We start from the raw sequence: 26,304 nt of genomic DNA, 5'->3' as shown, positions 1-26,304 counted from the left end.
ACAATACCTGTAGAAATATTAAAAAAACAATGATACCTTCAACAGCTACCACTCTAAACTCCTATTCAATTTCTATTGGGTCATCTGCAGCAGAAACTGCAAACTCAACATTATTTACAGAAATATAAACAGCTCCAACATCTGTTAGTCAAAAGGAAACAGGGGAAACATCACCAACAGTTGATTATCCAAGTTCAGATTCAATTTATGCTGGATCATCTATAGGAGAAAACTTCAGCTTAATATCTTTTGCAGAATTATCAACAGTGACATCAGTTACAGAAACGGCATCCTCGTCTGAAATTCCAAGTCCAAATTCAACTTCAGTATCTTCTGAAGTAAGTGCACTACTTTTGGATCCTTATCATTTTGTTTTCTTTATCAATTCACAAAAGTGATGTGTTGTTAATAATTATGAATTTATGCAAATCAGTGGGAAAGTTAAAATTGAGTCAAATAATTAATTTTTTCCCCTTAAGCTTATCAGTGGCAATCAGATTTTCCAGGCTCTTTGCTTATTTTTACCTTGTTTTCCACTTGGTTATACTAAGATTAAGAAATAATGTGGCCATTTTTTTATTGCCATCCCTACTCTTGAACTGTATTTTATCAGTTCTTTAAAAAGATACTGAAGAAAGGTGTGAGAACGTGCTAATTCATTACTTTCATATAAGTAAGTTACCAAGTAATTACATAGCTTAAGTTTTCAACCACAGTAACCTAAAAATTCAAAATTCGCGGTATCGCTTCAATTGTTTTGTGTAGGTGACAAACCCTACCCACTTTCGGGGAGAAGAACAATGTAGCAAGAAGCTCAATTTGTTTTCTGCCAGCTCTCGACTAACATCAAGTGTTCTCTGCAGTCTTTCTTCGTCATTTTTTGGAAGTATTTTCAAGGAATTGGTGAAGTATTCAAATTTGTTGTGGCCTTCAATGAATTGTTGCTTTGTTAGCTCTTTAGTTAACATTATTCTAGCTTTTTCTCATAATGTCAGACTCTAGTTCTTCTGGCATTCTTGTAGTGAATGCCACTACTGGGATGATAAGAAAAAGGAAAGTGTTAAAGTCTCATTTAGTCAACCTTGAGAGGGAGAAAAAGAAAAAGGCAGCCTCTAGAGCCAAAAATAGAGAAAAACTAGTCTCCTACTTTGGGTAGGGCAGTAGAGGATAGTACTGTCCCTCCATAACCAGTTCTTGCTATTTCTCAGATCCCTAGCTCTCCTACTACTTTACTCTTCGGATTCAGAAGATTCCAACCCCGACAAGAGGCGCTGGTGGTGTTTCCCAGCTTTGTCTCGCCCTCTTCCCTCTCCCAGTCAAGAGGTATAGAGAGGCCAGTCATAGTCCTCAAACCCTCCTGCAGCTTCACTGAGCCTCCTTCTGCCTCTATTTTGGCTCGACCCTGTGTCAGGATGGGACAGCCCGGAGTCTTTTTCTCGTATATTGAGCTCCCATTTTTGTTCCCAGGCTCCCAAAAGACCCACGCAGATGGCAGTAGCCTTCATCCAAGCATCTCTCTATCTCCTAGCTCCTGTCACCACCAGAGCGCTTGGCACCTACTTTCAAGCATCAGACACCAGTTCCCAGACTTGTGCTGCCAGCCATACACCCGGCGCCAGCTCTTGTGCTCTCTCTTTGCCTCCTCAAGATCACTCTTCAGCTTAAGAAGATCTTTCGTTGGAACCAATTAAGTGTCAGCTGATGGCTATATGGGTTTTTTTTTTACAGAAACCTCCCAAAGCCTCTCACCTGTTTCTTCTGATGAGGAGGTCTTTGATCAAGCACCCACTCCTCCTTTGGCTTGTGCTTCCCTGCTTAGATATCTTCTTGCCAGCTTTCCTGACTTCTTTGCAACAATTGTCCCAGTTTCTCCAGCTTCGACGCTCCTTATGAGGAACCAGTCAGATGATAATGCTCAGCTTCCTAAGTTGGTGCTTTCCTCCCCCTCAACGAATGGTCTCAAGGAGGTGGATGACTTGTTCTCTCATAGGGTGGGCCACTCATACTTGATCTCTTTGTATCTTATTATAATGGGATTATGCCTGTCCATCCGTCTGTCATTCAATCACAGCCAAACGACTGGCCCAATGGTCATGAAACTTGGCAGGGTTATAGTGGGGGCTCCTGAGATGGTTTATAATGGGGTTTCATCTTACCTCCCCCCCACACCCCCAATGGGCGTTGTCTCCATCCTTTTCAAGGGAAGTGGGAGAAGGGATATCAGATAATGAACCATATATGCTCAGACTCTGTACCACTGCAGTTAATGTAACAGTAAAAAAACTCAAAAAAGAATATTGGGTCAATGATTGATTGTTGAAGAGAGAAAAACTCATGTTTATCGCTTTTAAAGGAAAAATGGATAGCTACTAGGGACTGGTATAATTACCTAAAGATAGAGGAGGCAACATTCAGTTTTTTAGAAAGATTATAATGGTCGTGCAAAATGACACATGCATGAGGAAATCCACAATGCTTTATGAAAGGCCAAGTGCCACATTACTCTACTTAGTGACTGACTGTTCTTACGAAGCCTTAAAAATTGAGTGTGGCCATATCCCCCCCAAGTTCTTGGAAGAGTCATACCAGAGACATTTTAAGCTGTTTGGACAACACTCAAATAAACTTGCTTTTTGAAATGCAAGAAATTAAAGTCTAAAAATACAGGAGAATGATGGGGTCTGGATAAGGGCTAGGTATCATTACCTCTGATTATGATTTTACTGCTGCGAGGTATTATCTTCAGTTCTCCTTTAAATCATACATAATTTTTATTACCCTTTTAGCATATACTCTTATTTTGTTAAGAAATTACCTCAATTCATTTTCTTATTTTGTTAAGCTTGGAATATAATCTAATAAACGTCCTGAACAATGTACCAATTTTTTTCTGAGAGAGATTACTTGAGTTATTGTATAATCACAGGGGTAAATGAAACTATTGTAATTTAATTTTGTTTGCACGCATACGGTAAACTGCAATTATATAACATATTACAGGATTCAGCATGTAAAGACATTCAAAAAATATGGATGATATATATGTCTAAGGGACGACAGGTCTTATGTACCAATTCCTGATTTCTTTGATGCTTCTACTTTCCTTAATTTTTCTCCATATGAAAGTCTTATAAATATATTATTTATTTTCTTGTTCACCATCGTTTTTGTTGCATCTCTGGACACTTTTCTTTTAGTTTCGCAATTAGCGGCTGATAAGCTGCCTTTCTTTTGTATTTGTCAGAATATTCTTTACTTATATTCTACAGACATTGCTGCGACCTATAAATCTCGAACCAGTCCAGAACTCCTTATCTACACAAAACCTTGATATTTTGAACTATATCTTCTTCTGTGCCGTTTCTTAGTAAATGAACTTCCTAGTTCATCAAGCCTCATCGAAGACACCACTCTGGTGTGCTATGTATCAGTCATACTCCAAAGTCAGTATGATACCCTTACGTGTCCTTATTCCATTTTCTTCTACGTACTTGTGTGAGACGGGATTTTCAACTCTTGTTAATATAAAAACGAAAAATAGGAACAGACTGGATGTTGGAGATGACATGAGACTGGCTCTAACAAATGCTCGGCCACGAATTTCAAAGCTTGCTGCTCAAATGCAGCATCAGGCATCCCACTAGCTGGGCTGAATAGCTGTTGAAACCTATGCTGATACTATTGTAAGAATAATTGTGTTCTTTTTGTGAATTAACGTTGGACCAATGTTGTGATTTAGTTTGCTAATATATAATTACAGGATTCTTGAATATTTTTTTTTAGATATTTCTTTCCCTCTCCTTCACAGAAAATTATAAATGTAAATCAACTTGCTGATAGTAGGGGTCGCTTGGGTTTCAAGCTTTTGGGTAAGGGGTTGCGAGTGCAAAAAACGTTGGGAACCCCTGCTCCAGACTGATAAGTAGGACATACCTCTCCTACTCTACAGGAGAAGCTCCATCTTTGGGAGTCGCTGCTTCGTCCCAAGGGGACTTCTCTGGACTTATTGATTCTTTGCACCGTTCAGCCTTCGCATCATTGAAAATGATGTGAATATTTCCCTTACATTACCCGATTATCAAGATTACTCATCGAGTAAGAAAATACAAATATATATTTATAATTATGTACAAATTTAGTCTCGACTCAGCAAGTCAGCAATTAGTTTGTTGATACATGAACCACCGGAAAATTAAAAGGCTGTAATGACACTGACCATCTCATTAAGCTAATGTTAGAACCCGTAAATTTTCAATATACTTTAGAGTGCGCCTCAGTGGTGTTGTTGGTATAGTGTTGGCGTTCCATCTCGGTGGTCGCGAGTTCGATTCTCGGCCATTCCACTGAGATGTGTATTTCTGGTGATAGAAGTACACTCTCGACGGGGTTCGGAAGTCACGTAAAACCGTTGGTCCCGTTGCTGAATAACCACTGGTTCCATGGAACGTAAAAACACCATACAAACAAACAAACAAATATACTTTAGAGGCTTATGATCTGTCTCCAAGATAAACTTCCTTGCAAAAAGATAGGGCATGAAATGCTTCACACCCCAGGGTATCGCAGGACATTCTCACTCTATCGACGACAAAAATTTAACAGCCCCTAAAATACTTCTTAACTTTTTCTTATGATGTCAAATCTTTTTGTATATTCATTAGTTTATCACTGAGTGGCATAATATTACTATGACCAGTCTTTAATCCCAAATAGTAAATTTCCTCAAAACCTAAAAACACTTACCAGGTTTAGCTGTTAAACTATAATTTCTGAGACTTAACAAAACTGACCTGACATAATTCCAAAGATAAACCAGTCTTTGGAGACTACAAAAATTTTATATCAAAATAAAATACATTCTCATTCATTACTAGAACCATCCCTATTAATTTTATATAAGTAGCCGGAGCGGTTAATAATCCAAGTAGCATCCTTTTACATTGCATAAGACCAAAATCAGTAAAAAAAGCTGTATACCTACGACTGCTCTTCGCTAATGGAACCTGATGAATTATGCTTTCGTTATATCAATCTCAGTAATATACTGTACATTACTAAACTTGTAGAGGTTCTCCTTCAATGCTGGCATAGGCTCAGCATCCTTGTCCAAAATACTGTTTTAAAGCACGAAAATCAATAACCAATCTGTTGGTGTTTTCGGGTTTCTGTATCATAACAGGAAGGGAGGAATAAGGAGATGATGACAGTTCGATCATTCCGAGTTCAAGCAATGATTTTACGTTCTTATCAAATTCATTCTTTAAATGTAAAGGAACTGGGTAAGGTTTTCTTGAGAATTATTCATTTGTCTGTATCTTTATGTGGTGCTCTATTGTAGCTGTGGATCCTGGAATGTAAGAGAAAAAAATCAGAAAATTCATGAACCAACTTGGAAATGTCTTGCTAGAAATCTTTGGATAATTCTGGATTCACATTTACTTTACTTTCTGCAGCCTCTACCACAACAATTTCAGAAGAAATGTCTTCCTTTTCTTCAATAACACATACTTTATGGACCTGAAATTTTGTTTCTAATTCCTCAGGCTAAACATCATCTGCAACGTGAAGATTAAAGGCAGTAACACATCTGAAATACTTCTTTAACATATTTATGTGAAACAGCTTGGTTTTACCTTTCACGTCTACATAACAATCAACATTTCCTTTTCTTCTTGTAATTTATAAAGTGGATACAGACAAAAGATCAAGAACTTCATCACCAACCTTGAGATTACGTTTACCAGTCTTGAGATCAAGTAAGTGTTGTACTTTTGAGAAGGTATCTCCATATTATGTTAAGTGACTTCAGCTGATTCAGCTAATCTGTCCCTCAATTCAAAAACAAAATTATAGCTATTAACAATTTCTTCAGTTCAATCTGGATTAGCCCACAATTCGTGCAAAACAGCCATACACTTGACATCCACACAACAATTCTAATTAGGAAAATCCAAGACTGTCACGAGGTAATTTTCTCATTGAAATACTAGAGGTACATACCTATGCAAGTCTCTGGGTTTCAGTAAACAGTTTCCTTAAAGTTGCCTTCAATGTGGAATGTTGTTTCGCTATCTTTCCATTGCAGGCAAGATGGTAATGTGTGGTAAATAAAGGTTTAACTCCAATTAACCTGTGAATTTCAAACATGAGATCTGAAATAAACTGAGGACATCTGTCAGTTAATACCGCCTTAGGCATTCCATCCCTAGCAGAAATATATATCATGCTTCTGCAATATCAATGGATGTGATATTTCTCAAGGGTGCGGCTTCTGGGAAACTTGAGGCATAATCTACTAGGGTCAGTATATACATACGACCTTCTGCTGATGGTGGAATAATAGGACTGACAATATCCATCCCAACTCTGTAGAAAGGTGTAGATATAACTAGTATCTTTTCCAAAGGAACAGGCTTCACCTTACCTTTGGCTGAAGTCCTTTGGCATATATCACATGATTGATGATATTTTCTTATATCTTGAGTTGACCCGGCAACCAAAATTTACTTAACATTTTCCTGCAAGTCTTCCTGTGGGAAAAATGTCCTGCTACCGGAATTTCATGAAGGACTTGAGAACAGTAGGCTTACACTTCTCAGGAACCACCAGTGCTAATTTGAGTTTTATTGGGAGACTTCATAACTTTTCTGAAAAGTAGATCATTTTCACATACATATTTCATCACTAAACCACCTTTTCCATAAACCTCTGTAGAATTATAGTATTGCTCCTAACATTTGATTAAAGTTGAGCAAGTATGTTGTTCCTGCTTAGATTCTGAAAAGGAAAGATTTACATTTGTTCATTCAGATACAACCAGTGGATGAGAAACTTCTTTCCTAATACTTGCTCTTGCAACAGCTTTTACATGCATATGTTATTTAATGCCACACTCTAATGCTGTCATAGGGGCAACACCTGCATTATTACCTAACAATAAAGTGCAATATTTGATGGGGGCTCTGACGGCTTCAACCCATCCAATAATTGGAGACAATTAATATAACACTTAACATCAGGAAAACGTGGTCTTCTCTACCAAGGTAACCAGTCAATTTTGCAAAAGTGAGGTGATTACTTCCAGGCAAACTGACTACATCTTCTGAAACTATTATGCCAGTACACTCTATGTCTCTAAGAATGGCAGAAACATGTTTTCCATTAATAGTACCAGATATCATTGGCCCATTCATTCCATTATGAGATAGTACATTTTTGGTTTCATGAGAAGCTACTGCATTTCGGCAATTTGCTTAAAAAATCATTGTCATCGACAAAAACAAAACATTTTCTCAAGATTTTTCGTTGTGTAGGTTGAGTCACAGCATTGCTCTCTTTTGTTTCTGTTTTTACACTTTCATTCTTGGTGTCAGCCTTATTACTAGTAGTCTTTGAACCTGATTTAGGTAAAGTTACCCTGCTGAAGCATAATTATCTGCTAACCAAGAAATTTCTTCTGGAGTCTCTGGATTTCCTTCATTAATATATAATCTCATATCTGATTAAATAGAAGATATAAATTGATCCATAACCATAAGTTTTCAAACTCCCTCATATGATTTTTCAAACTTTGTACTGTCATACCAACGGTGAAAGGGAAAACATGAACTGTTCATAATTCATATCAATCCCAATACGAATACTCCTGAAATCCTTTCGATATTAGTCTGGAGTTTTTCATCAAGGGAAGTAAATTTAGTCAAAGCCCTGCCTTAAAGGAGCTTTACAATCCAAGTTGTCTTATCCCATTAAAGCAGTTCAGCAGTCATCACGAATCTCTGTTTATAAGCAGTAATATCCTCACCACTTTATAGGGTAATGGTCTGATTTGATCTAATGTCACTGTTACTAGTCCTGACTGTGTATTACATCGAATTTGGGCCTAACCCAAGTCATGATCCCTCTGTTTCTGAGCTTCCTCCCTCTCTATTTTCAGTTTCTCTCATTGTCACTTTTCATACTTTCCTCTTTCTCCCTAGTTTCTTTTTCTTTCATCTCTATAAGCTTTAAGAGTTGCTTCCCATGTAATCTAAGACCTATATATTTTACTTCCCAAAAACTATAAAAATCCATTGCGAATTAAAACTAGTTTCCACTTCAGTATTGCTTACAGTCTTCCAATGCAAACAACTTCCAGTAACGTACAAACTGATCATTTACACTGCATAAACTTCATACCTGTAGTATACAATGCTTAACAAGGGTATAATAAACTCCAATCTAAAACAGTTAGCTTTCTTCAGGACCCTGCCCATCATTATCCTAACTAACCCATTGACTTTGCACAAATATAGACATTTATTGTAAAGCATACCTTAGTGCTTATTGAAATATTAACTTAACACTGATCACCTCATCAAACATACTATTTGTTAACCGAATATGTGAAGAGAACCTGGCATTGGTCACCACAGTATGTCAGGGATATTCAATTAACAAAATTAATTTTCAGACAAGTCGGATGAGGGACCTAATTACTTAATGAAATTACAGTTTAAACCAATTATATTAATACTCTAGGCCAAAACCTTCAATCCACAATTTCATTAATAATTCAACCTAAATTCTTTGCACAAAAAAACACTTTAACAATATGTTGTATCAGTAATTAGTAAGCCAGTGGTATATCCTTATCAATGAAATATTTCCTACTTCAGGCACCTCTGGCTATTTGCAGCTTGCAATGGCGCTACTCCAACAACACAAGCCACCATGCTAGGCATCATGCATTGGGCTAGCTGCCAAAAGGGAAACATCACATTACAATTTGAAATGACACATTACATTTCAATTTGGACGAGAAACATTACACTTACAATTAATTTTCATATTATTTGTAACAAAAATACCAACAATTTCGAGATTGCCACCTTAATATCAATGAAAATCCTTTTACTTACTGCATAAAGTACGCCAGGTGTGGTTGGTCAGCCAGAACACAATTGCCAAAACACAATTCTCCTAATACAGTTCCCTTAACAAGGTTCTCCTAGTCCACCAACAGGAGAAGCAATTGATTACTTAGCCCCTAATGTCATCAATTTTCCAGAGTATAAATATTTCCCTTGCATTGACTCCTTCCTTCTCAAAAGGGCCGTAGAAGAAATCGAGAATCACAATTCAGAGGGGTTCTACAACCACCTCTTCACAGTCCCCAAGTCATTGGGAGCCTGGAGACCCGTTCGCGACGTCAGCAGCCTGAATCACTTTGTTCAGAAGATGTAGTTCCATATGGAGACTTCCAAGTCTCTCATTTCATTAGTTCGCTAAGGCGATTGGATGATCACCCTAGACATGCAGGACACTTACATCCATGCCCTCATTCATCTAGACTCCAGGAAATACCACCGGTTCGTATTTCAGAACAGAGTTCTGCAGTCTCAGGCCTTGTGCTTCGGCCTCTCTACAGCCCCTCAGGTATTTACGAGAGTTCTCACAACTCCTGGCAAATGGGTCCATCTTCTCAGGATCAATATTTCCCTTTATTTGGACGACTGGCTTCTCCATTGCCCATTGAAGGAGAAGTGCACGAAGGACTTAAAGAAAACTCAGGAATTGGGCATTTAGATCAACAAGCAAGTCTACTGATTCTGACACAAGAGATTTTTTATTTGGGAAATGATCCTAAACTCTCAGACTTTTGAGGTCTTTCCATCCCACAAAAAAGTTGACTCCTGCCTTCGCATGGTCTGCAGGCTTCTCTCTCTTCCATCCTGTTTGGCCAATCAATGAATGAGCTTCTAGGGGAATATGGCCCCTGTCGAGCAGTTTGGAAAGTTGGACAGACTGAACATGAGAGTTTTACAGTTCTTTCTCAAATCCAGCTGGAGCAGGAAGACTCAACCGGACTCATTCACCTTTCCCATCATATCGGAGATCAAATTAATCAAATCAAACCTTCAATGGTGGCAAGCTAAGGAAGACTTCTTCAAGAAAAATCTCTTCATCCATTAAGCCCCGACCTACACTTTTATTCAGATGCATTGGACCTAGGTTGGGAGCCCTATTGTGGATCTAGAAGTTTCTGGGGCGTGGCCCACGGAACAAAGAAACCTTCATACAAATGTCAAGGAACTGAAGGCTGTTCACCTGGATCTCCTGTCCTTCTCGAACCTGATCTTTGGCAAAACAATGATTGTTCATATGAACAACACCACTGCCTTGTCTTATATCTGCAAACAAAGAGGTACTAACTTCTTCTCCCTCTGCAAAGCCGCAAAAGATCTCCTCTGAGCAGAACAGAACCAAATCACTCTTATCACTCAATTCGTTCAGGAGAGACTGAACGTCTTAGCGGACAAGTTGAGTGAGCACAAACAGGTCCTTCCCACAGAATGGCGGACCCTCTGGCATGGACGATAGATGCCATGCTTCTGGACTGTTCGGGCCTGGGTGTCTACACCTTTCCTCTGTTTGACATAATCAGAAAAGTGAGCAAAATGTTCTCTTGCCATCACAATGTCTTGATGAACCTAGTTGCTCTGTTCTGGCCAATGAAGGCATGGTTCCCAGACCCTCTATGGTTTTTAGAGGACTTCCCAAGGCTCCTTCCACAAAAACAGTCTCTTCTCAGACAGACCCACTTCTTCAAACTGTCCAGAGTCTGGTCTGAGTGAAGGTTTTTCAAAAGCAGCTATGGAGGCTATTGCTAGATGTAGGGGCAGTCTTCTAGCAACATCTGTCATTCCAAGTGGACAGTCTTACAGAGATGGCGTAGTCAACTTAAACATCTCCTCTTCTGAAACGTCTTTAAGTAAAATTGCCCATTTCCTGCTCTACCATAAGTCCTCCAGGAAGTTATTGCCTCTACCTTCAAGGGGGTATAGGGCAATGTTGAGTTTTTTATTTAAACCAGGACCTCAACAACCTCATCAAATCCTTTGATACATATAAGAAAAAGAAGTCTGAAGATGTCTCTTGGATTCTCGACGTAGTTTTAAAGTGGCTTCCAGGTCCCGCTTTCGAACCTCTTCACTCCGTCTCTCTAAGGGATCTTAAGACCTGTCCCCACTAGGAAACTTTGTTAGCAAACAATGTTTGCAAACTGTTTGCAAACAGTTTGCCAACTGTTTGCAAACACTTTATACCGGATATTTGTTTCCATCCAGAATTGAAAATATTTAGTGTTTCTGTGTGTATTTGTATATATACATGTATACAACATATATATATATTATATAATCTATATATATAATATATAATATATACTATATATAATATATATATAACATCTATATATATTATATGATATATGTGTGTGTGTGTGTGTGTGTGTGTGTGTATACATGCATATACATATGTATATATACACATGTAAATGTATGTATGTGTGTATATATGTATGTATACATGTATATATGTATCTATGTACTATTTTCAATTCCGCCAGAAGCAAGTCAGCATGACACGCTCCTTTTTCTAAAAATTTCCTTACCCATCTCTTTTTTTTCTCTTTTATCCCTCCTTCCTCGAGTGCTTAAAATAGGCAAGTAGAATATAGAGGCTACTGCACCGGCAAGCATCCTCACGGCAACTAATGTCTGTTTGCAAACAGTTTGGAAACTGCAAACTGTTTGCAAACAATGTTTCCTAGTGTGGACAGGCCTTTACTAGGAAGAGTCTCTCTTCCTTGTTGCTTTGGCCACAGCCAAGCATGTCAGCGAACTTTGGGCTGTTGACAAGAGTATTGGTTTTATGCAAGGAGATGTAGTCTGCTCTTTCTCTTTCAGGTTTCTTGCCACGAATGAGGACCCCTCCAAGCTCTGGCCCCAATCCTTTACCATAAAAAATTTGGTGGACATCCTTGGACCGGAGGAAGAAGAAAGACTTCTGTGTCCAATAAGAAGAAATAGATATCACCTACAAAGGACCAAAAAGATTAGGAGGCCTTCGAATCATCTTTGGTGCTCAGTTAGAAACCCTTCACATAGAAGAAAGCTCTGTCTTATCTTTTTAGAGACTTGATTTCCGAGGCACACTCTCGGATCCAAGTGGACGTCCTGCCTTCTTTCAAGGTAAAAGCTCATCAGGTCCGAGCTGTCACTATCTTTCTTGCTTTTAGGCATGATATGTCCCTCTCGTCCATCATACAGCCTACTAATTGGAAATGCAAGTTAATCTTCGCAACTCATTACCTGAAGGAAGTGGAAACTGTTTGAAAACTGTGGTGCTTTAGGACCTTTATCCATGGTTGGCATGGTGTTGGGAGAGGAAGCATAGGGGACTCTCTTTCCCTCCTCTATCTCGTCACCTTGATGCAGGGTGTCGAGTCCGGGGTTGGTGGGGGGGGGGTGGGGGGGGGGGGGGGGGGGGGGGGGGGGGGGGGGGGGGGGGGGGGGGGGGGGGGGGGGGGGGGCGAAGCCTGGTGGTACAATGTACCTGGAGAACCCACCAGTTTTTTAGTGGTTTAGGTGTGTTTTTTTTATCTTTTTATTACAGTTTAGGGGACAGCGTTGTCTGGATTTTATTCTGGTTCTGCGCCCAGGGCAAGGGCACCTTTTTAAGTTTTGTTAGTAATTGGAAAACTTCCTTCACTGCAAAGTACCCACCTAAAGTGGGGGCGACCTATGGCTATACCATAACGCCACTACGGATTAAGATGAGCACCAACCAGAGGCAGTATCTACCTGCAGTAGCCCTTTTATCAGGTAAGGAAATAACAAGCATTGCATCAATGCTAGCAACTTTTCTATTTCAAATATGTCCATGTATCCCTCCCCCTGCCAATGTGGATTCAACTTGTAATTACCTGGTAAGTTACCTATATGAAAATTTTATTTTTATGATGAAATTAAATTTCATATATACTTATCAAGTAATTACAGAATCGGAGGTCCCCATCCTCCCCCCAACATGGACATCAGGACACGAAAGAATTGAGCTCTTTACTACATTGTTCCTCTTCTTGCCCGAAAGTTAGCGCGGTTTGTCAGCTACACAAAACAACTACAGCGCTACCGCGAATTTTAAATTTTCTGGCTGCCGTAGTTGAAAACCTATATTTGTGTAATTACTTGGTAAATATATATGAAACTTAATTTGATCATGAAAATAACATTTTTAACCAGTACCTTATCCTTGTTAAAGGAGAAATGTTTTGGAATCATAAGGAGTGTATAGGGTATACATGTCTCTTCATATACAATCATGTTGCAGATAGCAGCTCTTTCCTGCTCCTCCAGGAAGCCAATGTAATATTTATGAAAACAGAGTATCCTTAGAAAAGGCTTAGCTAATCAATAAATCGTGCAAGAAGTTTGGAAATGTCATAGTTGTTCAGTTTATTATATCACTTTTAGTTATGAGATCAGCTTTTGTGAGGAAGAAATCATAACTACGAAAATTCTTGTCATGAAATAGCAATTTAATTTTTTTCATCATTCTGCAAGCATTCTTATTGCCTTAATAAGGAATGTTGCCGTTAGAGTTGTGTATTTTTATAGGAACTAAGAAGGAAAGGTTAAATTCTTTAAGAAATGGGTTTAGCTCGTGCCCTCGAAAAGTCTAAATGAATATGATTGATATGACAGTGGAGAATAGCCATGTAGCTGTAAAGCAGACTGTTGAGCGCTAATCCCATTTACATGAATAGAAATATTCTTAATACATATATGAGTGTTCGTCACAATTGATAAACATTATGAAAAAACGTAAATTGCCCTGAAAGCATTCCAGAATTCCAGACCAGGACCACTGTGGTTAGTTCAAATGCAAACCCTTGCACACTGTATTGATATTTAGTATTTTGAATTATATTCTTAACACTCAACTTAAAAATTTTCATTCATTGTAATTATTCATAGTTCAACTTTCACCTTTGAGTTGTTAATGCATGTATATCAAACTGCGTTGAAAGAACACGTTTTGGCAGTTAGCCTAACTTTGGTAAGGTCAAACGTTTTTGTGTTCTAAGTGAACTCCTTGAATTCTAATTGTTTTATCAATTTTGGATCTTTCACACAAACTTTTAAAGTTTACTGTCCTAGAAAGTTTAACAAGTCTGGTAGAAAAACTTCATAGTTTTAATTGGTGCTTTATATTTCAATTGATGATCTGTTACTGACTCTTTACTTTATATTTTGCATTTCAGTATTCCATTCCCTTATATCATTCTAATATTTTTTTAAAGTTTTGGACAGTTAGTTTTAACCTTACCTTTTATTACTGCACCTCCCTTTCATTAACATTCATCCTTAGTTCTAAAACATTTTTCCATATATCCCAGCTACTGATATTTAATACGGTGAAAATATATTTTATAGAGTATTACTGGCAATAAAATAAAGTTACTTAAATTAGATAATAACAATTCAAGAACGGGCCATGGTATTATGTAAACAATTCAGAGACAAATAAAAGAGAGTTTCTAACGGGAAATAGGTAGTAGTGTAGGCTGTTTAGCCTGAACCTGGATATACAACTCACAACAGTTAGGTTGGAAAGTAAACTAGAGTTGAGTATTTCTTAGCTGCCAAGTGGTCACAATAGAAACTAGGTATCAGAGTTTATCATAGGGATGAGTGACAACTGATCAAGAACACCGGGACACCAGGCAGACTGAAGTGGAATTTGTGGGTCTGCTCTGTAATGAATAAGCCCCTGAATTATCGTTGTCCCCTAAAGTGTTCCAGATATTGTTTCTCCTTTCTGTTTCATTTCGTGAATATTAACAATTACCAATAATAGCCAAATGCAAAGAAACTGCCATTTTTATAAAATTTACGTCAGCAAACAATTTTGTTGTTAAGGGCATGAGCAGTAACGCTGAATAGAAAAACTGGGACAAAGTAAAACTGTTAAAAAAATGAGTACTGGTGCCAAGTTAAGGTTATGCAAACTGACTACAGGTAAATGGAGCCCAGTGTTTAAGCTCAAATTATTCAGGGGTTGGACAAAATTGAGTACCATGAACACAACGGTAGGTTACAGTTTTAGTTTAATGAAACGACGCTTCAGTTTAGTAAAGCAAGAGCTGACCAGATCTAAAGGTCCTGATGATAAAGAATGCTATGGGCTGCATCTGGATGTTACTCATCTTGAATGTGATTGATCTCTTGAAGAGTGACCATCGCACAGACGTAATTAAATGTTAAAGTATGCGTACGGCTCAAATTTATGTCATTGTTATCTCTGGAGAGAGTTACTAACTTTTTTAAAAATGCCTTGAGTACCTCAGATATCTGGGAATGGCTCAAACATCCAATTCATTTCTTTCTTGATATAAGCACAAATTTGAAGAAAGAAAAAGCAGTATTGCTTAAAGCAAAAACCCAGGAATCGGATTAATGAAATGCTAATTGCAGATGGGGATTATGGAATGAATAAATAAAAAATTAACTTTAAAATTGATTTATTAAGAATTCGGCATGTGCAGGACTTAATATTCAATACTTCAGGTTTAAAAATCGTCATTGACACTTAAGTATGTCTAAAGGCGACAAAATATAAAAATATAGAAATAAAGATGAATTTGAACTATTGTAAGACATGAAAAGATGAACAACTAAGCTGCAAGCAGTCTAGAAAAATCTTAGCACGCCCTTTTTGTATAACCCCAGATTATTATTATTATTAAATATCATTAGAAGTGGCACTGGCGATGGTGGTGGTGCTGTTCAAAATGTGCATAAATTTGAATGGAACAATCATAAAATGACATTAACTTCTTGAGTATGTTTCCACAGAAGATACTGCAACAAGGGAAAAGAGAATTAGAACGTGCAAAGATAAAATAATCATGGTACAATGCAGAAAATGAAGAGTGTGTAGCTCCTTGAAGTAGTATCACAACAATTTAAAAAAAATTGCAAGCATTAAACTTTAACCAGTTTGATAGTAGAGGAACTGAAGACTGGAATTGGGTAGCGAGGCCAGGTAGCAGCAACTCAGTAGAGTGAGAGAGCAGGCATACAGCAAAATATGTAGGATAAAGAAATTCCATAGACACACAGATTGAAATTTTATTTTGTTAAAGACCATATGAACCTTCCAAACACGATAACCATCCTTTTGATGATAATAATCATGAGAAAAAACTAGTTCCCATGACTTTTAAGAATGAGAAAACAGGGAGGAAGAAGTACGAAATAGTACCCACCACAATTTCAGTTTACGGGATCTCATTTACAGATGTGATTGAATGATATGAGCTATTCCTTCCGGCTCTTTGCATACAGCAGAATTTGAAAAAAAATACCTGTTATTGTTAATAATCAAATAGTGTTAATTATGAAAATAATGCCGCAGGACGCCTTTTTGGGATTTCAACCATATTATGAAGCTTAAGGGGAGAAAACTTTTATATAGAAAGCATGATGTAAAGTACAGCAGCTTTGTGAAGTGGTCCTTTTTAACTTGATACCAAAGATGGCTGGAAACATTTCATGCTTTAGATAAAATGCATTAAGTTCTACTGACACGTCAGATATCTAATAATGTAGGCTTATCCCTTTGGCTGATGGTAAACCAAATGCCTGGCCATCGTAACCCAGACCCAGAATTCACGACCCCAATGAGGAACATATGGGTAAGATAGCCGCAGTACATCAGAAAGTTCAAATTGGCAGATCAATAGAAATAATATACTCTTGTACATATTTTTTTTTATTATAGTTTCATTGTCTAGACAAAGAAGGCAGTATGCCTCATAAAGCTTTAAAGATTTTTATTGTCTTCTACAAATGTAACTGGTTTTACTCGTAAGATTTGTCTTGCTTTTTCCCATCTTAAAGACTGTGAATGTTTTTAATAATATTGATTAGATCACAAGGACCAGACATAAGGCCATTGATTAGCTACGCAAAATTTCACCGGATAAAAACAGGAGTACTCATAAATATAGATGAAGTAAGTTGTGCAAGGCAAAAAGAAATTTAATTCAACATACCCTTCTTAGGTGTAATCTTGTAAGAGTTATGTTGTCATTAATGAGGTGTCATTTTTATTGCCTTCGAATATGTAAAGTGTTTCATACAAATCATTGGGCGAGGGAACCATGTTTTGCTGAGGCACTTCTCATCATTGTAATATATATAAACAAGTTTGTTAAAGGTAAGCCAGGAATGAACAAAACTCCTTCACAGATTACCGATAGTATGTCGTACACTTCGCCTAGCGAAACTGTCAGCATCGACAGGAACTCTGGAAATGAATGACTCTTCGATAATAGAAGTGTCTATGGACTGGTCTTTTGGTCCATAATGTTCCTGTACAGTGCAAGGCCACTCGAAACCATGAAACGGAACCTAATATTATTGTTAAGATATATACTTACATAAGTACAAAATAGTCATCAATACAACTTCATTTTTAGGAAGCTTTTTTACAAATTTTATGGTACGAAACAAAACATAACTTTCCTGTCTATGCATGCAATGTAAATAGGAAAAAATGCATGGAGTATTATGAGAAGCACAGCAATGGGCAGAAGTTGTTGGGATATTAACCAAAGCATGAATTTAAGGATAGTGAGATTTTATACAAAAGCAATAATATGAAGTACTGTATAGCCGTGGAGGTGGTCCTTTTTAACTCGAAACAAAGATGGCTGGAACAAATAATTTCATGATTTAAAGAAAATAAGTGCTAGCCTTGCTTTTAGAGAGACGAAGTTCTCCAAATACATTACAGGAGCTACTAGTGCAGACCTAGTCCCTTGGCTGATTGAAAGCTAAATAAATACCTCACCATCGTAACACGCATCTTGAATTGGCTACCACTAGTGAGCAACAAGCAATAAGGTTACAAATCAGAGTGGTCACGTTGCCAGGGGAATTGAACAGATATTTTACATAAATAATAATCTGCCCTTATATTTGTTTTATTGGTTTTTATGATAAAGGCAGTATCCCTTGGAAAGCTCTGTGGATTTTAATTATTTTACTTTATATGTAAATAGTTTTACTCACGATCCAGAGGTCTTATTATTTTCTGATATTTAAAGATTGTTATTTTCCTTCAGTCTTCATTGTCATTATTATTCCTTATGATAGCCAGATCATAAGAATTAGATAAAATGCCATTAACTTGATTTGCAAAATTTTGCAGAATAAAGACAGGAGTACTCATTCCAGGTTATGTACATTATAAATATTTGTGTTATCCCTTCACAGAGTACATTTAACGAAACTGCATCAACGTCGTCAGGAACGCTGGCAACGAATGAATCGACGACCTCAGATGTAAGTGCTTGCACTGAATGGTGTTTTGGTGCCCAAGTATTCCTCATGCTATGATGGAATAAATGACACGTCATTTTGATATGGGGATATGGAGAGGCGCACGTACGAAATAATTAAAAACCTAACTTCAGTTTTTGCATGCAACGTAATGAGAGAAATAAATGTTGTAGCATAGAAAGTCATTTACTTTGAATAAAGAAACACTGCAATAGGTACAAACATTTTTTGCGAAGTCAGTTAGTGTTGATTGGCAGGATGGTAAACTCTTCTGCGGAAGCAATAGTGTACGATGCTGCAGGGGTTTTGATTGATAGGGTCCTATTTATCATGACCAATGTTGCCTGGAACAAATAATTTCATGTTTTAGAAAAGATAAACGCCAGGCCTGTTCTGTGAGAAACAAAGTCATCAGGATATGTCAGAGCGGTTGATAATGCAACTTATCCTTTGGCTAGTTGAAAGCCAGATAGCTGACCATCATGACCTCCGACCAAAATCAATGACCCTCAGTGTGCATTAGATGGATAACATAACCACAAAAAATAAAAAATAAAAACAGACATCAATCGATATAATCTGTCATTTGTACGAACCTCAATCCTGGTTTATGCAGTTCGAGGATAATGGCAGTATAACACGTACAGCTTAAAGATTTTTAATCGCAAAATGTCTCATCCTAATCTTTAGAAATATGCCTTTTTATAATCTTCAATGCCCTTAGTATTCATAATGGCAGGTAGTTTATAAAAATTAACACAAAGACGTTTGACTGAATTTATTAAATTTTGCAGAGTGAAAATAATCTTACCCAAAAGGAACTGTTATTCCGTGTAAAAAAATATATATATATTGTTCAACGTACTCTCATATTGTTAAATCACTGACGAGGTGTGTTATTTTCAGTGAGTTCTTATATGTAAACTGTTTGATGCAGAAATATAGGTTGAGGGATCTATACTACGTAGAGGCTGATTCTTCATTGTTGTGTATTAAAAACATACTTTCCTAACGCAAAGATTTTCTCATACTTTCGCAGGATGGGGAGAGTAAATTACTCAATGTAACAGCATCATCGACGACAGCAACTGTGGGAACGAATGAATCGACAACCACAGAGGTCAGTGCGCACAATCATGGAGTTGTTGTTTTGGTTCAGAAATGTTACCATGCAGAAAAGACCACTGAGAACAACTAAACAATATTTAAGGCTGGAGAATTATTCCATTGCTTAGTGTGATTGGAAGTGCCTATTATTTCGCCTGATGATGGTACATGTGGCTTAGAATCTGCTAAAACTTATACCGAGGGCCACCTAATGTAGTCGTGTTAGGCATAATTTAGAGTAGTGTTTAAATACGGTCCATAAACGTTTTAACTTGAAAAAGCATGGCTAAAGTATAAAAGACTTCTGATTGTAATCGAGCTTTTGTATGAGTTCAGTGCATTGATGTACTTTTAAAAACTTTAGATTAAATTCTTTGCAGAGAAAAAAATCTTATCCCCAATTGTAACGAAAATACTACCGTGAATTCTCACTTAATACTGACAGCTTCATCAGGGTGGTAGCTTGGGGTTGGGAAATCCACTTTGGAACTTAGACATCCCTCCTAAGATAATGTTCAAAATGTCATGTTCTTTTGTAGTAGATAGTGTTTCGTCAGCAAATGGTTCTTTGTATCTGGATTTGCTTGTCATAGGCTATCCCATTGCGAAGTTAACGTGTCTACATGAGGACTACTCTTAGCTCAACTTCAAAACTTGGTTGTTATTAGTGTTCGTAGCTGTGGTAGTACTGCTCATGATAGAGTTGTTTAAAATGTGCACACATATTCTGTAGTAAAGCATGAAAGGCCATTTATTGCTTGTGCATGTTTCCATTGAAGAGAATTTAAATATGAAAAGGAGAATTAAAACATGCAAAGATAAGAGAAGTATATGGTACAATTCAGACGAAATGAATTATCATTAGCCATCTTCACAGTAGAGATCTGTGTGCCATTTGCAGCAACTCACCGGACTGAAAATGCAAACATTCTCCAAACTAAGTAAAATAAAGTACTAGACAAATTTTCTGTTGTACTAGAGACCATGTAATTGTACACACAGGATACTAGTCCTTCTGACAACCTTGGAAACCATAAACGCCATTGGTTTGACCAATGAAACCGCACCAGGTAGCACCGTTTAAAATATAAAAGATACCAGGAATCTGCCAGTACCCACAGCACTTAATATTTCAGAAATATAAAGCGAAATATTTGGAACGTGGTGTCATTTGCACCATCTCTGTCCTTATAGGAAGCCTTTGGAAGAAGATCCAACTTTCTGCTGTAAAGAAATGATAGCCTGATGTAATCTTCATTTGTGTCAGTCGATTCAAGTAACCGTCTGTGTGCATTCTGACTGATATTCAAGATCAAGAAGATTGTATTCGAGGAATCATTTATTTTTCCTCATGGGGTGTGACGCATGTTATTTGAAGCATTTCTGGAGTAAACAAGAATGGAAAGAGTAAATGGAGGTGTGTTTGGAGAGAGGTTTAATTGTTGTATGTCTTAGTGCAGAGTAGATAAAGAATAATGTGATAAATTTAGAGGTAGGAAGAGGAGTGACGAAAAGTTATGCATAATATTTTCTAAGCAAAAGTTGAGATGGAAGCTTCATGTTTGAGAGGAAGGACAGAAAAAGTCAATGTAGATGTAAAAAGGCAAGTGTGATAACAGGGAAGGGAAATGAGCTTATGCATAACTAGCAGTTGCCTGCACCCATCCTTTGGACGTGTTATTGAATGCACATTCACTTCTAAATGACCTGGGCGTACATCTTTCCCCAGCCAATCCAGGCCCAATGCTACTGCATCACTGACTGGCTCAGTCAGGCACAGCCAGCCAATGGCAGGTGCATACATGTTGTGACCGTTTGCTCGGGAAAGATTTTCATGGCGAGGCCCCCTAAATAGCCCATGATAAAACTCAGCCTATAGTTAAACTCTGATATTGATGTTAAATGCGTTTGTCGTTTTTTATGTTAACTCATGATACCAAATTTGAATGCAGTAGGTCCAACTTTGACCCTTTGGGCCCTAATTCCCAAAGAGGGGTTGGAGGCTGCACCACCCGCTGCTATGAAGGTTGGGTATGTAGGCTATGACCCCCTTCTCCCTTATTTGGTAAGTCAAAAGGGTGTAGGCCTCCTGCCCCTTAATATTGCGGGAAACCCTTGGTTCCCCATTCCTAGGGGAGGTTGCCCCCCCTTACTTGTGAGGGTGCCTTATAGCCCCATATTGTGGGAAGCCTGTTTGTACCTATAGAAACACTTCTTCATAGATGTCAAAAATGAGGGGGTATGAAAAAGAGGGGTTATGACCCCCTTAGAAACAGCTCTCAAATTTCGGATTTTTACTAAAACCTTCCTGGAGGGGAGGGGTGTCTACGGTAAAAATGTTGTAGCCCAAGCTTCAACTCCAAAAGTTGTAAAATATGATGGGGTATGAAAAAGAGGGGTTATGGCCCTCTTAGAAACAGCCCTCGACTTTCGGATTTAGACTAAAACCTTCCTTTAGTTGTGGGGGGGGGGGGAGGTGTTGTTAAGGTTGGAGAAAGGAGTCTGGTAAAAATTTGGTAGCCCTAGCTTTCGTAGTTTTGGTGTGCATAACGAACAGACAGACAAACAGACATACAGAAATTGCCAGAATGGGATTTTAAATTCCATACTGCTGTACAATTTGTCTTCATCTGAATATTTCATCTGCACAATACTTACCTTTTTAAAATTAGCTTGTTCTTCTTTAAGCATAGTTTCCATTGCATCCTCTAGCATATTCGGAATAAGGATACTGAACTATTTAATATTTTCATTTTAATCAATGCCAGTTCAATGCTGCTATAATTACCACATTCAGTTAGGCCATGTTTTTTGCGCCTCATTGCATGTTCCGCTAAAAGGTTAAGTATCATAAGAAGTGTCATTTCTGTTTAAGCTGAAATCATCTCTTTAATGATTCCATAATTACCTGGAGTTTTCCATCCATTAAGTTTCTTCACTATATATTTCATTTAAAAAGTCGTGAATCCATTCATAAGCACACTCAGGTCTAAATCAGCTTCTGATAACATAGTTAAATCATCCTTTCAAATCTTTTAAAAATATGTATATATATTCCAACATTACCATAAAACTAAGCTTCCATATAAGAAACTAACCAAATAATTACATGGCTATAGTTTCTAACTCACTCAGCAGCCTTTATTAAAAAAAAAAAAAAGAAATTGCAGTAGCACTTTGGTAGTTTAGTGTAGGAGACAAGCCCCACCCCTAATGGGAGTACTGGAAACAACTTAGCAGGAAACCTCATTCTGTTTCTGCCGGTTCTCGAGTAAACATCAGGTATTTGTGGCAGCTTTTGTTCATTGGTTTTCAGTTGTATAGCTGGATTCAGTGAAGTATTATCGCTTAATTCTGTTCTGCGTAGCCTTCAGTCTTTGTTATCTTATTAGTGTTTAGGATCAGGATTTGTCTGATTATGGTATCTATAGCCTGCGCTATTGTAGCAAAGGTTGTAAGACCAGATTGACTAAACCTTGCTACAATTCACATACAGCTTGCAGTAAGTGTAGGGGACAGGAGTATAGTACAGAGAAAACCTGTGCTGAATGCCTTGATTTTGGGATCAGAAAAATTGGAAAGTTCTTAGATCTCACCTAGTTAAGTCAGAAAGGGATAGGAAGAGGAAACGGCTTCTAGAGCCAAGAGACAGTCACGTAGACTAGAAACAACTCCTAACCTGGGTTAGAAGTTAGCCTGCTTTTCATTCTACTCCTCTTCCCGACTTTCCTCCTAATCTTTGTCCTCCTACTTTTCATCCACCTACTCCCTTCTTCTGAACCTTTTGCTATTGCCAGTCTCAAATCTAGGTTTGATAAGAAGATAGGTCTGATAGTAAGTCCAGTGGCTGCATTGGGTGAATCACTGGGAATGGTTATAAAGTGTTCACCAAAACAGGGTAGTGCAAGTGGAAGAGGTGGCTATCCAGGTAGCAAAAGACAGCCATTGGAAACAAGTTTCATTAGTAGTGCGCCAAGTTATTATACTGATACTTCGAAATTATCGTTTCTCTACAAAAAGTATCATATAATATATTTTATTCATGTGAAAAATTATTTTATATTTTACCACTACACTATGATCTACAGTAATATGATGGTGGTACATAATAATTGGTGGAACCTCTATCAACAAAACTTTTAATTTTGATGAAAAAGCTTTTTAATCAAGTCTTAGTAAAGCTCAAATCCCAAATTATTGTGCAAAACATGTGATAGTTGGTGAAGGTGTTGTACATCATACTAGAGGCAGATTAATCATACATGTATGATTGTCATATGAATGGTGGCCCTGCTGTGACGTCACTCCCAACGATTCTGACATGGCGAAGGTCAAAGAAACAATTCCCTGGATTCATCTAGGCCACTTAAAACCCTTCAGATGATGAGGGTCAGCATTCAGATACATTCCAGTTAAGCATCATAAGAAAGCCAGTACTAGCCCATAGCCATATAACTACGCTGTAGCTATATGGCTACACAGCACCACCTCTCAAGCCTCCGGCACCACCCCCCAAGCACCTGGCAACAGCTCCTAAGTACCCGCCGCCAGCTCCCAAGTGCCTGCCACCAACTCCTGAGCACCCAGAACAGTGTTGCCAGAACTCATTTGCCATTTGATGCTAAACTCTGTATAAATTATGCTAAACCTATCAAAGTGCACCCCCTTCTGAGTGCCCAGCGCCCACTCCCAGAGCAAGATGAAGTCATTTGCTCCTATTAAGCAACAATCATTTGAAATAATGAGCTTGTTGAAGAGAGCTCCTTCTGCTTCCAAGACTTCTTTCTAGGCAGCTTTTTTTTTGGTGAACTTCCCTCCTTTTTTACCCCAGCTGCCCCCGGTCTTGCCTGCCTGGAATTTTTGATGAGGAGTCATCCAGACAACAGGACTAGACTCCTAAAGATGGTTCTTTCTTTGTCCTCTAGAAGTTTCTCAAGGAGATGGGAGATTGGCTTTCAGCTGAAAAGGAGCAAGAGAAAGCTTTCACCTTTCCTCCCTCTCACTTAGTTCAAAGAAGATTGTCACAGGAGAAGCTCCTTCTTAGGGAGTTACTGCCTCCTAGTAAAGGGACTTCTCTGTTCTCATCAACTCTTCTTGACACCCTGCATTCTTGTTGGCAAATATAATGTTTTCATTGGCAGAGCTAGACCGCCCTGTCAAAAATAACTTCAAGGTTTTTTGAAGTTTTCAGCTTCTATGACTAGACAGAGGAGCATGAACTAAGAATATTGTCCACATCCAAGCAATATCAGGAGGCATTGCCTTGGACTGACTAGAAGTTTTGTCCTGTGCAGACAAGGCTATTAGGGATGGCTCTCTAGAAGGAAGTCCCTTCAACCTCTGAACTTGGACCTAGAATTTTATTTTGACACATCGGACTTAGGCTGGGGAGCTCTACTGAGGAAAGAGGAAGTATCCAATGCGTAGAGCCCAGAGCAAAAAAGTCTGAATATAAATGTCAGAGAACTGAAAGCAGTTCATCCTGACCATGTTCATCTTGACCATGTTCCGCAACACTGGTAGTCTACGTGGTCAATACCATGGCACTGACATATATCTGGAAAGAAGGTGGCACTTATTCCCTTCTTTCTGCCAGGCAGCAAGAGATCTACCCCCGTGGGTGGATCAAGATCAAATGACCTTGTTCACCCGTTTTATCTAGGGGAAATGGAATGTTTTAGCAGACAAACTAAGCCATCGGAAGCAGGTCCTTCCCACCAAATGGACCTCTGGTCTGTCTAGATCCTTGGAAACTGTGAGACAAACCAAATTTAAACCTTTTTACCATCTCCAAGAACCATTGTCTGCCTCTCTTTTGCTCTCCAGCCACAGATCCTTTGGCATGGGCAGCAGATGCCATGCTGCAGGACTGGTGCAATCTGGCTCTATAAGCTTACCACAACACAATTTTGCCCCTTGAAGGAATGGCTCTTGGACCCTCTTCAGTTATTGATGAATTTCCCAAGACTCCTTCCACAAAACCCATCTTTACTCAAATAACCCCACTTCAGAAGACACCACCAAAGGTGGTCCACTCTTGCCCTGACTAGCTTCAGAAAGTCAGGAAGCTTGTCAGAGCAAAAGGGTTCTCTAGAAGTGTTGCAGAGGCTATTGCAAGATGCAGCATCTACCAGGCTAAGTGGGTGCTTCTCTGAAACTGGTGTCTCAGACATGTTTCTCTTCATTTGAGACATCTGTGACCAAATCATGGATTTCCTCTTTTATCAGATGAGATCTATTAATCTCTTGTCCTCCTCCATTAAGGGATGTCGAGCTATGCTTAATGTAGGGTTTAAGCTCAGGGACCTATATCTTTCGTCAAACGGGAGTCTTAACCCTTTAACCGTTTAATACGTATATATATGTAGCACGCCAACGCTACCTGAGCCGTTAAGTACGTATATATACGGAGAGCAGATGTTTTGACGTGATGTTTAGTACGTATATATACGATTGATTTTTCCTGCCTTTCTTTCAAGGTAAATCCTCTATAATGTATTCTCTCTAGGTCCGAGGAAGTGTTGTTGCCCTTTCCAAACAAAAACACTTCCTCCCGAACCCCTTTTTATCATAATTTTCTTGATTTTGTATATCTAAAGTGGGAATTCGCCAATCACTTGGCTGAGTCGCTATGTAGCGAGAGAACACGCTGCTGGCTGGTCGTTCATTTACACGGAATTTTGGTCTTTCAACGCAGGGGGTAAAAGGGCTATAATCCTTTCTAAGACAACTTAGCATCGGCCGTGAGTTGTTTCCGTCTGTTTTTCTTTTCCAGCTCTAGCGCAAATGAAATGCGATAAGTACGTACTTGTAGTTTATTGACATTTTTCCCACTGAAATATAAAAAAAATGTACTGGAACGTTACAGAACAAAAGGTTAGATGTAGAACGCACAAACTTTCATTCATGAAACAATACTCTAAATGAAAGATATGTGCAAAATTCTTACACAACAAACATTGTTGAAAATTCATCCGACAGTGTGAATGATGAAAACGAAAACAGGGCTAGCAAGGAGAAG

The 26,304-nt window shown here is 38.3% G+C and overlaps 1 protein-coding gene across 1 annotated transcript in view; it reads left to right on the top strand.

The window, feature by feature from the left end:
* Nucleotides 1-26,304, top strand: part of LOC135215789 (mucin-2-like) — a 47,209-nt gene that overhangs the window by 11,746 nt on the left and 9,159 nt on the right. Inside the window, exons 8-10 of the mRNA XM_064250740.1 lie at nucleotides 256-338; nucleotides 18,111-18,179; nucleotides 19,216-19,296. Coding sequence (XP_064106810.1) covers nucleotides 256-338; nucleotides 18,111-18,179; nucleotides 19,216-19,296 — 233 coding nt within the window. The remainder of the gene's footprint in view (nucleotides 1-255; nucleotides 339-18,110; nucleotides 18,180-19,215; nucleotides 19,297-26,304) is intronic.

This window comes from Macrobrachium nipponense, chromosome 5 (assembly GCF_015104395.2).
Source record: "Macrobrachium nipponense isolate FS-2020 chromosome 5, ASM1510439v2, whole genome shotgun sequence".
Lineage (NCBI taxonomy): Eukaryota > Metazoa > Arthropoda > Malacostraca > Decapoda > Palaemonidae > Macrobrachium > Macrobrachium nipponense.
This window is presented reverse-complemented; position numbering and strand designations above follow the sequence as displayed.